The 9,528-nt window shown below is 37.5% G+C and overlaps 4 protein-coding genes across 4 annotated transcripts; 1 reads left to right on the top strand and 3 right to left on the bottom strand.

Moving 5' to 3' along the window:
• LOC108017974 (phenoloxidase-activating factor 2) lies at positions 1-2,875 on the bottom strand. The gene is made up of 4 exons (XM_017085291.4): positions 2,722-2,875; positions 1,076-1,406; positions 765-1,020; positions 1-710 (listed from the first exon to the last, which is right to left on the bottom strand). The coding sequence occupies exons 2-4, from the start codon at positions 1,400-1,402 to the stop codon at positions 103-105; spliced, it is 1,191 nt and encodes a 396-aa protein (XP_016940780.3). The 5' UTR covers positions 1,403-1,406; positions 2,722-2,875; the 3' UTR covers positions 1-102.
• Positions 2,876-3,903: 1,028 nt separating this feature from the next.
• LOC108017977 (ubiquitin thioesterase otubain-like) lies at positions 3,904-5,044 on the top strand. The gene is made up of 3 exons (XM_017085306.4): positions 3,904-4,124; positions 4,194-4,493; positions 4,551-5,044. The coding sequence occupies exons 1-3, from the start codon at positions 4,050-4,052 to the stop codon at positions 4,962-4,964; spliced, it is 789 nt and encodes a 262-aa protein (XP_016940795.3). The 5' UTR covers positions 3,904-4,049; the 3' UTR covers positions 4,965-5,044.
• Positions 5,045-5,141: 97 nt separating this feature from the next.
• On the bottom strand, positions 5,142-8,030 carry Cdk5alpha (Cdk5 activator-like protein). Its single transcript, XM_017068860.4, has 5 exons — positions 7,796-8,030; positions 6,711-7,576; positions 5,891-6,028; positions 5,604-5,809; positions 5,142-5,491 (listed from the first exon to the last, which is right to left on the bottom strand). The coding sequence occupies exons 2-5, from the start codon at positions 7,569-7,571 to the stop codon at positions 5,350-5,352; spliced, it is 1,347 nt and encodes a 448-aa protein (XP_016924349.1). The 5' UTR covers positions 7,572-7,576; positions 7,796-8,030; the 3' UTR covers positions 5,142-5,349.
• Positions 8,031-8,665: 635 nt separating this feature from the next.
• On the bottom strand, positions 8,666-9,528 carry l(2)SH0834 (lethal (2) SH0834). The gene is made up of 2 exons (XM_017085320.4): positions 9,328-9,528; positions 8,666-9,149 (listed from the first exon to the last, which is right to left on the bottom strand). Exons 1-2 carry the CDS (start codon positions 9,479-9,481, stop codon positions 8,695-8,697), a joined length of 609 nt encoding a protein of 202 aa, XP_016940809.3. The 5' UTR covers positions 9,482-9,528; the 3' UTR covers positions 8,666-8,694.

Genomic DNA, 9,528 nt, shown 5'->3' on the forward strand with positions numbered 1-9,528 from the left:
TAAAATGAAAACCATAAGCCCCTTGATAGTTTTATTTATATTATGATCCATTGTATAAAAATAAGATACTCAATGATTTCATTTCAGTTATAAGATCTTGGTTTAGGGTGAATAATATTTGGGGTCAATGTTCCAAAGTTTCAATTTTTCGTCAATCCATTGACGAAGTTTGGCCACGCTAGCATAAACTCCGGGTATGTTTTCTTGTCCACAGCTTACCCCCCAGGCAACAATACCGGCTAACACAAAACGATTCTTCTGGCCCTTTATAGGACACACTAAGGGGGAACCTCCGTCGCCCTTGCAAGTATCCTTGCCCTTTTCACCTCCAGCGCAAATGAAGCTGTCATGCAAAATAAAGTGCCTTCCAAGGCGAGTTTCGCGCAGGTTTGTCTGACACTGTTGTGCTGGTACCACTGGCATATCCACCTTTTTCAGGATAACTTGGTACTCCCCGTCCTTGCCAAACTTGTTCTTACCCCAACCGGTAGCAAAACAACGATCATAGTCAAAGTTTAGACCAACGTCGGGCAGGCAAACAGTTTGTATGTTCGGTTGGAAGGTGAATGGGCTTTCCAACAACATAACAGCAATATCGTTGAAAAGGGCTCCCTTATTAAACTGTTCATGATACACTACTTCCTTCACATACTGGTCCTCATGTGATAAAACTTCTAGTTCTATTTGCGTATCCCATTCCCCTGCTCTCACTGAAATCAACAGTTTCACATAAGTTATCTCATTAACAGCACTTACATACTTACCAACAATAGATCTTGAATGTTTGTTATGAACGCAGTGGGCTGCAGTAAGCACCACATTCGGAGCTATTAAAGCTCCCCCACATTCGTACACGTTACGTGGTCCCTCTTCTAGAAGAATAGCTAACATCCAAGGGAATTCCCCGAACTCGGCCTCTTGGTTCTCAGCTCCAGTAATTTTAAAGCCAACGCCGTTTTTATTCTGGTATCCGCAACCTTCAGGAATTTCAGGGGTAAGAGGAAATATAGAGTCGGCTCTCTATATTACAAAATTGGTTAAAAATCGGAGTATTAGCATTTTGTAAATAGGTTACCTTGCTTAGAAGATCACAGCACTTATCCAAATAGCTTTGGCATTCTGAGCCCGTATCAATTCGAACATCAATCAAATTATATCCATCGGTGTTAATCGTGCTATTTTCACACAGCCAACGGGGTACACATTCTTTTTGATCGCCACAAGACTGGTATTGGGCTGATCCAGTTCCTGATGAATCTTTTGGACTGAAAACTGGAGTGCTTCTGGTGGTGGGTGCTTTATTGTTTTCAAAAGTTTTTGCAATTAAGTAAGTCAAGGAATTGTCTTGCGCTCTACAAGTGAATATGCAGGCGCATATCATAAGGCCCTTTAGTAATATCATGTTACTGAAGAAAAACATAAGGAAATAATAATAATATGTTGATTAGTGTACTATAAATTGTTTCTTAATACCAAGTTAAAAAAAACAAGGAAGAACGCTATAGTCGAGTACCTCGGCTATCAGATACCCGTTACTCAGCTATATGGAGATATGCAAGCAGCAAAGCGAGATTAAAATGCGCCACCTACCGGCGGTATACAGATTTAAGCGTTATGGGCGTTAGAGTGGGCGTGGCAAATTTTTTTTTGGATCAATCGATAGGTATCGACGAGACCAATACATTTCAGTTAAAATTTGTTATCTAGCATGAAAATTGTGGGCGTCACAGGTTTTCGCGGTTTGTGGGCGTTAAAGTGGGCGTGGCACTGTGCTGAAACAAACTTGCGCTGCGTAAGAAGCTCAGGAATCTGCACGCCAAATCTCCATAGCCTAGCAATAGACAGACAGACGGACAGACGGACAGACGGACATGGCTAGATCGACTCGGCTAGTGATCCTGATCAAGAATATATATACTTTGTGGGGTCGGAAACGCTTCCTTCTGCCTGTTACATACTTTCCGACGAATCTAGTATACCCTTTTACTCTACGAGTAACGGGTATAACAATATCTCTTACACTGCTTAAAATATTTGACATAAAGTTGGTATTTTTAACACTTTTTTCTTTAAAATAAACTATAACCGCACTGACAATTATTTATTTATATACAAAAGGTAATAAACGAAAACATCATGCGTTTAAACTAGACAAATAACTGGTATTGGCTTCAATGTAACTTATGAATTATACAATTCATACATTGTATTTGGTCATAAATGTACGTTAGGCAGAGCTATTCTGTCCACTTTATTCATTGAACTTTAACATCTGACAGATTGATTGCTCTTGCTATGGATATTTTTTAAACATCGCTTGCAAAGCTTATACCATTGCCTACCACGACTTTATATTATTTTTTAAATGTTTCGTTTTAATTTTAAGGAACAGTTTGCTCGGAAAAAGGGTTTAAATCATATTGAAGTAAAGTGAAATGGTTTGACTTGTTGGAAAGTACCAGTTTGAACAGTTGGTTCCCGGGATTTTTGTCAACCCAGCTGAGGAGCAGGAAAATGACCTTAAATAATTTCCCTTTAGCAGCTCTTAAATTAAGTAAAGCATTTTAGAGCACAAATATTCTTAAATTTCCAAAAGATTCAATTTTTCTGCAAGGATATAACATAGTTACAGAAATGTTAAATATTTAGCTTTGTAACCTATTATCAAAATTGAGTGCACACAGTTACATAATGTCAACCTTAACATAATACAGTACTTACTCTTTTACTCAGGCTCCTTTAGTTTGATAACTTAGGGAAACGTTCGGCATGCGATGAATAAAAAATTAAACTGAGTGGATTTTAAATTCAACCTTATGCTTAAGCCAGCTATCTTTGCTTCTGACATTACGACAAGAAGCTTTAAAGCTGACTTAAAATAAAGTTCCCAGCAATTATTTTACACAGTGAAAATCTGTTTGCATTTGGTAGAAAACTACATTTTCTATGTTAAGCTATGGCCTATGAATAAACGTGTGTGCTAAGTAATCCAAAAAAAATGATGTCTGATCTCCTGGGTTGCTTTCTAAGTGATATTAAAGAAAAGTCGTCCTATCTTAATTATGCAGAAAAATTATTTTCGCATTAAAATGTACATTTTTGAACATCTCGGCGATAGGTTTAATGACTGTTAAATAAAATTTCGGTATGTCACAGAAACCTGTACGGGAAAAATTCGGTTGAAATGTACATACCTTATACGTAAGCATCAATACAAGTTTTGACGAATTTCTGTGACATTCCCAAGAATAAGACATATCTATCAGGATGCAACAGAAATCACATCAGCGCTAAGTCTTGTATACATGTATTATATTGATGAACTTAAGAAACTCACCGCCATTAAAATTTCTGTGCCACCCCTGAAAGTTTGAATTTCTTGGCGGGACGAATTAGAGATGTACTAAGGCCTACGCCGCAATCGATAGTCCATAGGTGAATGATGCTATCGATGGTATGAACAAATAGGGTATTCTCTAAAATATTGAATGTCAGTCAGCTGCTAATCAGCTGTTCCAACAAATTCAGTAGCCAGAAATGTCTCACTTTAAAAACCTCGCACTTCGCATTTTTTTACTGTAAAAACCAATACTGGAATTTATTTTCAGGTTCGCTTAACTCAATTAAAATACAGTCACTGAGAACAAATTATAAAATAATTTCATAAATGTGACATCTATTCACAGCGTCTTGAAAATTAAAATAGTTTTTCACGGCTATTCACTCTATGGTGAATTTTTCTGATGAATTTTTAAGAACTAATCTATTTAACATAACAAAATTATTTTTTAATATTTTCATATAGCTTGACTTTTATCCAAACGTATGCAAAGGAACAAATGGAACTGAAACCATTTTTCGATAACGCTGCGTTACAATCGAAAGCATCAATGTGCCTACGGGTTTTGCTTCTAAACGTGTGTGCGTAATATTCGATGCGGTTACACATACATATGATGAACAGGAATTCTCATTTTATTCATCAAATGAACACAACTTTGTAACTCCAAACAAAACGCCGATTTCAATTGTTAAGTACTTACAGAAACATGGAATCGTTTAAGCAGACTGACGGCAATCGTGACGAGTTGATAATTCAACAGCAACGGGACATTGAGAAGGAGGTGAGTGTGCAGAAAGACATTTGTATAAAGAATGTATAGGGGAATAATGCTAGATTTTAATAACTACAGATCAGCGATACCACTCCCTTGGTAAGCGAGCAGTTGCCGCTAACTTGTTTGTGGGCGGAATACAACGGCGACGAAATCTTCACTGCTAAGATCCAGGACCTCTCCAAAAAGTACAAGTTCATTCGCCGCACCCGCCCCGATGGCAATTGTTTCTTCAGAGCCTTCGCTTATTCGTACTTGGAGTACTTGATCTCAAACAGCAGTGCCTATCAGGAGTTTCGAAAGCTGGCCGAAGAGTCCAAGGAAAAGCTCGTTCAGCTGGGATTTCCCAGCTTTACATTAGAGGACTTCCATGAAACCGTAAGTCCGTCCAAACAAATGGGATTAATGTATGCTTATGTCTTTTTGAATTTCTAGTTTATGGAGGTCATCAAGCGTGTTAGTCCCGACAATCCCGGCGGACTCAGCCAAGTTCAGAGCGAATTGCACAAAATCTTCAATGAGCAGGGATATTCAGACTACGTGGTGGTTTACCTCCGCTTGATTACCTCGGGAAAACTGCAGGAAGAGGCCGACTTTTACCAGAATTTCATAGAGGGGGACCTAACCATTGAAACCTTCCGACATCTTGAAGTAGAACCGATGTATAAAGAGTCAGATCACATCCACATCATCGCACTTTGCACCGCCCTCGGGGCAGGGGTCCGTGTTGAGTACTTGGATCGAGGAGAAGGCGGCACTGTCAAGGCCCACGATTTCCCCGAGGGAACTGAGCCCAGAATTTACCTGATATATAGACCAGGCCACTACGATATACTGTATCCAAATTAAATTGCTCTTAATAGATTATGGAACGTTTTATGTATATAAGATGTAAAATAAATTACCATTTATTTGCATGTAAATTAAAATGGGCTAATTCTTATAACACCCTCCAGAACATCATGTGGATTCTTTGAAATGGAAGGCAGTCATCCCACGGACTAACCCCAGAAATTCGAAACGCACTTTTTACACATATCGTAGATGTTAATTTATTTAAACACTAATCTTTATTATTTGATTTGAACGATTGTGATAGTGACATAATGAAATTGTCTAATGTTTTATAAAATATTAAGTTTTATTAACGGTATTTCGCCATCATTTCTTCGGGAAATTTCTGGCGATGCGCAGACAATGAGAGGTTGACAATAATCTCCCGGTCGTCCATCCGTCAGGCGCCTCCACAGTATGATTTAAGTGTAGGATGATATTGACCACAAGATTTCAGCTCAGTAAAGACTTCCGTAAAAAATCCAGGCTCAGCATTGATTTTAAGCATTTTATCACTTAGCTTGTTTACAATGACGAGGCACCTGTAATAAAAGTACAAAACAATGTAAGATTAAATTTTATGAAGGTGAAAGATATTTTCGATGCTTAATAAATAAAGATATAATTCAGGAAGTGTTAAGGAAACCATCTTACCTGTCCCAAAACTTCTCCTTCGAGTCTTCAACCAAAAATGGTTTGAGAGGATAGCTGATTTCATTGCCCATGTACGAGTAAGACAGATACAAACAGGTGAGTACTGAAGCCTGAAGATCTGATTCCTTGCTTTCTTCTCCGCTAACAAGTTCGCGAACAAGCATGTAGACAAATACCACGTTTGCCGGGTTTATAAACGCTACATCCTGGAAATTAGGAAACATATTTGTTATAAAAAAAATTTGTAAAAATTGTATTTTAAATTCGTAGTATTGGGATCATATTACCTGCCATCCTTGGAGCAAAAGGCTGCGATCCACAGCTCTGAGCCACATAACAGCATCTCCGGCATCGAAATTGTTTAGTCTTTGACAACGACAGTGCAAAAACATTCCCAAGCACTTAAGCAATTCTGAAGTAGATGCCTGCAAACAAGTTGGTCGAGTTCCGGTTATACAGAATTTCAATAACAACTAAGACTTTTATTAAAATATAACAAACAAAAATAAAAAATTTAAAAAAATTTGTATACTTGTATCTTTAAAATCATTTAATAAGTACTTAAACTTATTGATGTAGCAAGATTTTTACAAAACTAATTAAAAAAGATTGTAGTTGCGACGACTTTTCTTAAAAACTTTTAAAATTTTTTTTGCCTTAAAGAATAAAAAGAAAGTAGTTTTAACACGACTATGCTAGAAATATAATTTAAAATAAATATTTACCATGTTATATTGGGGCTATAAGAATGTTCAATATATACACGACTATATTTAAAAGTAATACAAATATATTTACTCGAGACCTTCTTTCTGAACTAAGTATGTATGTATGTTTACTGAAAAATTGGTTCCAGTTCCAAAATGATCTAAACTTGCAAAGTAAAACAAGTATTTTTGTATTAAATTTAAAAATAGGTTTGACCTTTCTTAGAAAAAACATAGACGTCTATAATCAACCGACAAAAAGTGTAAAGCCCTTGTTGTACCAGGGGGTAAGACGATGATTCAGTTAAAGGGTTGAAACAATTCTTAAGTGTAAGCCATTTTAGGCTCTCCCAAAAAAATCAGTTAGGATTTGTACCTTAAGTCCTGCAAAGTTACTCACCTGAATGACGGTTTTGCGAGGGATCTGGTTGGTATTTTTGATTTGAATGGACGATGCCTGGACTTGCTGGGGCAGGCTGAGCGTCAAGGGCTGCTTTTGGATCAGCTTGTTGTGGTTGGATATCGAGTTCTTGTTGTTGACCTTGACGGGGTCTTTCGCCTTGGAAGGGTTCTGCGATTTGCTGGATGGTCCGGTGATGACCTCCTCCCGGATGTCCTGGGCCTGATTCTGGTGCTGATGCTGGTTGCAGTGCTGCTGGTTGTGCTCCTCGATGCGGTTGCAGTGCAGCTGGATGTTTCGATTCTTGTCCGATGAGGAGGCGAAGGAGGAGGACTCCAGGAGCTGGGCCTTGAAGCAGGCCGTGGGCAGATTTGCACACTTGTTCTTGTTCTCGATCTTCTTCTTGTTATGCGATGTGGAGAGCTTCTTCCAGGAGAGGGCGTTTATGAAGATCGAATGCTTCTTCAGGTTCTTCTCGAAGGAGCTCTTCTCCGCCTTCAGGACCGAGTTTTCGTTATGCGTGTCCAGGACATTGGTAATGGTATCCTTCGAGGCATTTGACAAGTTGTTCAAGTTGTGCGAACTCAGCTGAGTTTGTGTCTGTAGGTTTATGTGCACTCCTCCACAAGAACCAGGCTGCCCTATTACGTTCTTGGACATCTGGTGGCAGGCCGACTTCTTGTTTTCCCTGTTCTTCGCGTTATTTAATTGCTCGTACGAAAAGTTATTCAGATGTGAATCAATTGAACCTGTACTGTCGTTTTCGTTTCGAATATCGGTCGAGTGATTATATTGAAAATTTGGCTGAGATGAGTATATGGGATGCCGATCCCGCGGATTAAAACTCAACACCGTTCCCATGGTGGCTGGAATTAAGGTTTAAATCAATAAGACCCTCGAACGCCCTTCCTTGCTCTTGTTGGTAAGGTTATTTTAGAATATTGATTTTTAATCAAAGTACTCATGCTCATATGCATACTCTGCATAGAGGCAGGAATGTGCAAGAAAAATCACATTAACAAAAACTCTTTGCTCAAAAATAATATCTCAAAGTTATTTTATGGATACTACAGGCCAGTTTTTACCTTATTAGTTATATTTAACTCGGGGGAAAAATTCTGCCAAGACGGTTTAAGAACGCGAATATCCTTTTGTAGAAGCACGATGTTATGCCATTTTCAACGGCTGCATAATTGTACTTATCTATGGACTCTGTTTCCACCAATCATATATTTTTTAGCACAGATTTCAGCGTAGCACTTGTTTATGAAAACATCTTTTCGCTACAAGCTTATGAAATAAGTACACAGTCTTAAAATCGATACAAAGTATGCGCAGGCCCAAAAGCGAGGGTGGGCACTTTTCCTTTTTTACATTTCTGAGCATGCCCAGTAAAGGTGTTTTGTACCACTATTTGAATATTGCTAGGACTCAAGCTTACAATGCCCAAACCCTAATTAAAATCGGTAATATTTTTTATGTTTGGATTTTCAATGTTAGATACATTTTTTTAGAAAGTGTATTCAGCTTTAAAGTTTTAATATTACATTTTATATTACTCTTATATTATTTTAATTAGTAATTATTAGTTATAATTTAATTGAAATATTTAGATCCCGTTTTCAGACAACGGCTTTAAAGTTTTAAGACAAATGTACATACTCATGTACAAATAGTGTTGTGTAACTTTTAATGTCTCTGGCAGTGCTGAAAACGCATTGCGGCTGTTTATGCTTTTTTGATTGAAGTCTTTAAATATATGAGGACAATTTCTGTTGCAAATTATATTAATAGCAAGCTATAGGAAATCGAACTATAAAACTTTAGAAATTAAAAAAATTGAGCAAAATGATTCAAGCAAAGTAGACGGTCAAGTTTTATTGGTTTCCTCGTGAAACAATCACGGAACAGTCCCAGAAGGAAGGATATTAATAATAATAATCTAAATTCTTGAATTAAATGACAAACTTCATAAATATATTCTTTATTTCAAAACGGTAACAAATTCAGAGTTAATATTTAATAACAACAAGCTTCCTGAGCAAACCACACAGACGGTGATCGCAAGATCTCCCAAAAGGGATTGAAGGATGAAAAATATACTGCTGAATTGCTTAATTTTGCTGGTAATATTTGGATTGATGAACATAAGCAACATTGGTCCCACGCTGGGCGGTAAATGGTCGCGTTTATGATACTGCAGAAACGCAAGTTCTAAAATCACAAAGAGCAGAACAGGAAAGAAAACGCTGCTATTGGTGTATAGCGCCAACACGAATCCGACGCAAGCCGCCAAAATAATGTGAGCTCGGCTTTTCAGCAACACACTTGGAGGACTGACTTTTGGAGGTGCAGACTGTTCCGGTAAAAATGAGCGTTTAATGGGAACATCCGGCTCTACCTCTGGATCAGAATATTGGGTGTTCGTAGGTCCATCGACTGAAATAATAAAAGATTAGCATATGTGGTTGTTATTATATGAAAGGAAAATATTTCAAAACGCTTATGTATGTCAATAGTTTCTGGAACTATCACAAGACTTTATTTATTTACATATGAATGATGTATGAAAGTAAGTACAATGTACATACAATGTGCATAAAATATCATGTGTTACCAATGTTTTCTTTCTGTATTGCTGAAGCTCTGCCATTTAATTTGTCGAGTCGTGACTTAGAGGCTTCCAATATCTTCTTTCTGCGTAATTCTCGCCTCAAAGCAATAGACTGCTGAGCGGAATTTTCATCCGCTACCAAATCACTATTATCCATATTTATAAACACACGAATAATTTAAAAATGGATAGATTTTGTATGAC

The sequence above is a fragment of the Drosophila suzukii genome, chromosome 2L (assembly GCF_043229965.1).
Source record: "Drosophila suzukii chromosome 2L, CBGP_Dsuzu_IsoJpt1.0, whole genome shotgun sequence".
NCBI classification, from domain to species: domain Eukaryota; kingdom Metazoa; phylum Arthropoda; class Insecta; order Diptera; family Drosophilidae; genus Drosophila; species Drosophila suzukii.

Coding starts and splice junctions, on each gene's coding strand:
- LOC108017974 (XM_017085291.4), bottom strand. CDS start 1,402: ATGATATTACTAAAGGGCCTTATGATATGCGCCTGCATATTCACTTGT. Junction 1,021..1,075: donor GCTGTGATCTTCTAAGCAAG/GTAACCTATTTA, acceptor TTTGTAATATAG/AGAGCCGACTCTATATTTCC. Junction 711..764: donor ACATTCAAGATCTATTGTTG/GTAAGTATGTAA, acceptor TGTTGATTTCAG/TGAGAGCAGGGGAATGGGAT.
- LOC108017977 (XM_017085306.4), top strand. CDS start 4,050: ATGGAATCGTTTAAGCAGACTGACGGCAATCGTGACGAGTTGATAATT. Junction 4,125..4,193: donor AACGGGACATTGAGAAGGAG/GTGAGTGTGCAG, acceptor TAATAACTACAG/ATCAGCGATACCACTCCCTT. Junction 4,494..4,550: donor TAGAGGACTTCCATGAAACC/GTAAGTCCGTCC, acceptor TTGAATTTCTAG/TTTATGGAGGTCATCAAGCG.
- Cdk5alpha (XM_017068860.4), bottom strand. CDS start 7,571: ATGGGAACGGTGTTGAGTTTTAATCCGCGGGATCGGCATCCCATATAC. Junction 6,029..6,710: donor CTCGCAAAACCGTCATTCAG/GTGAGTAACTTT, acceptor ACTTGTTTGCAG/GCATCTACTTCAGAATTGCT. Junction 5,492..5,603: donor AAGGAGAAGTTTTGGGACAG/GTAAGATGGTTT, acceptor CTTTTATTACAG/GTGCCTCGTCATTGTAAACA.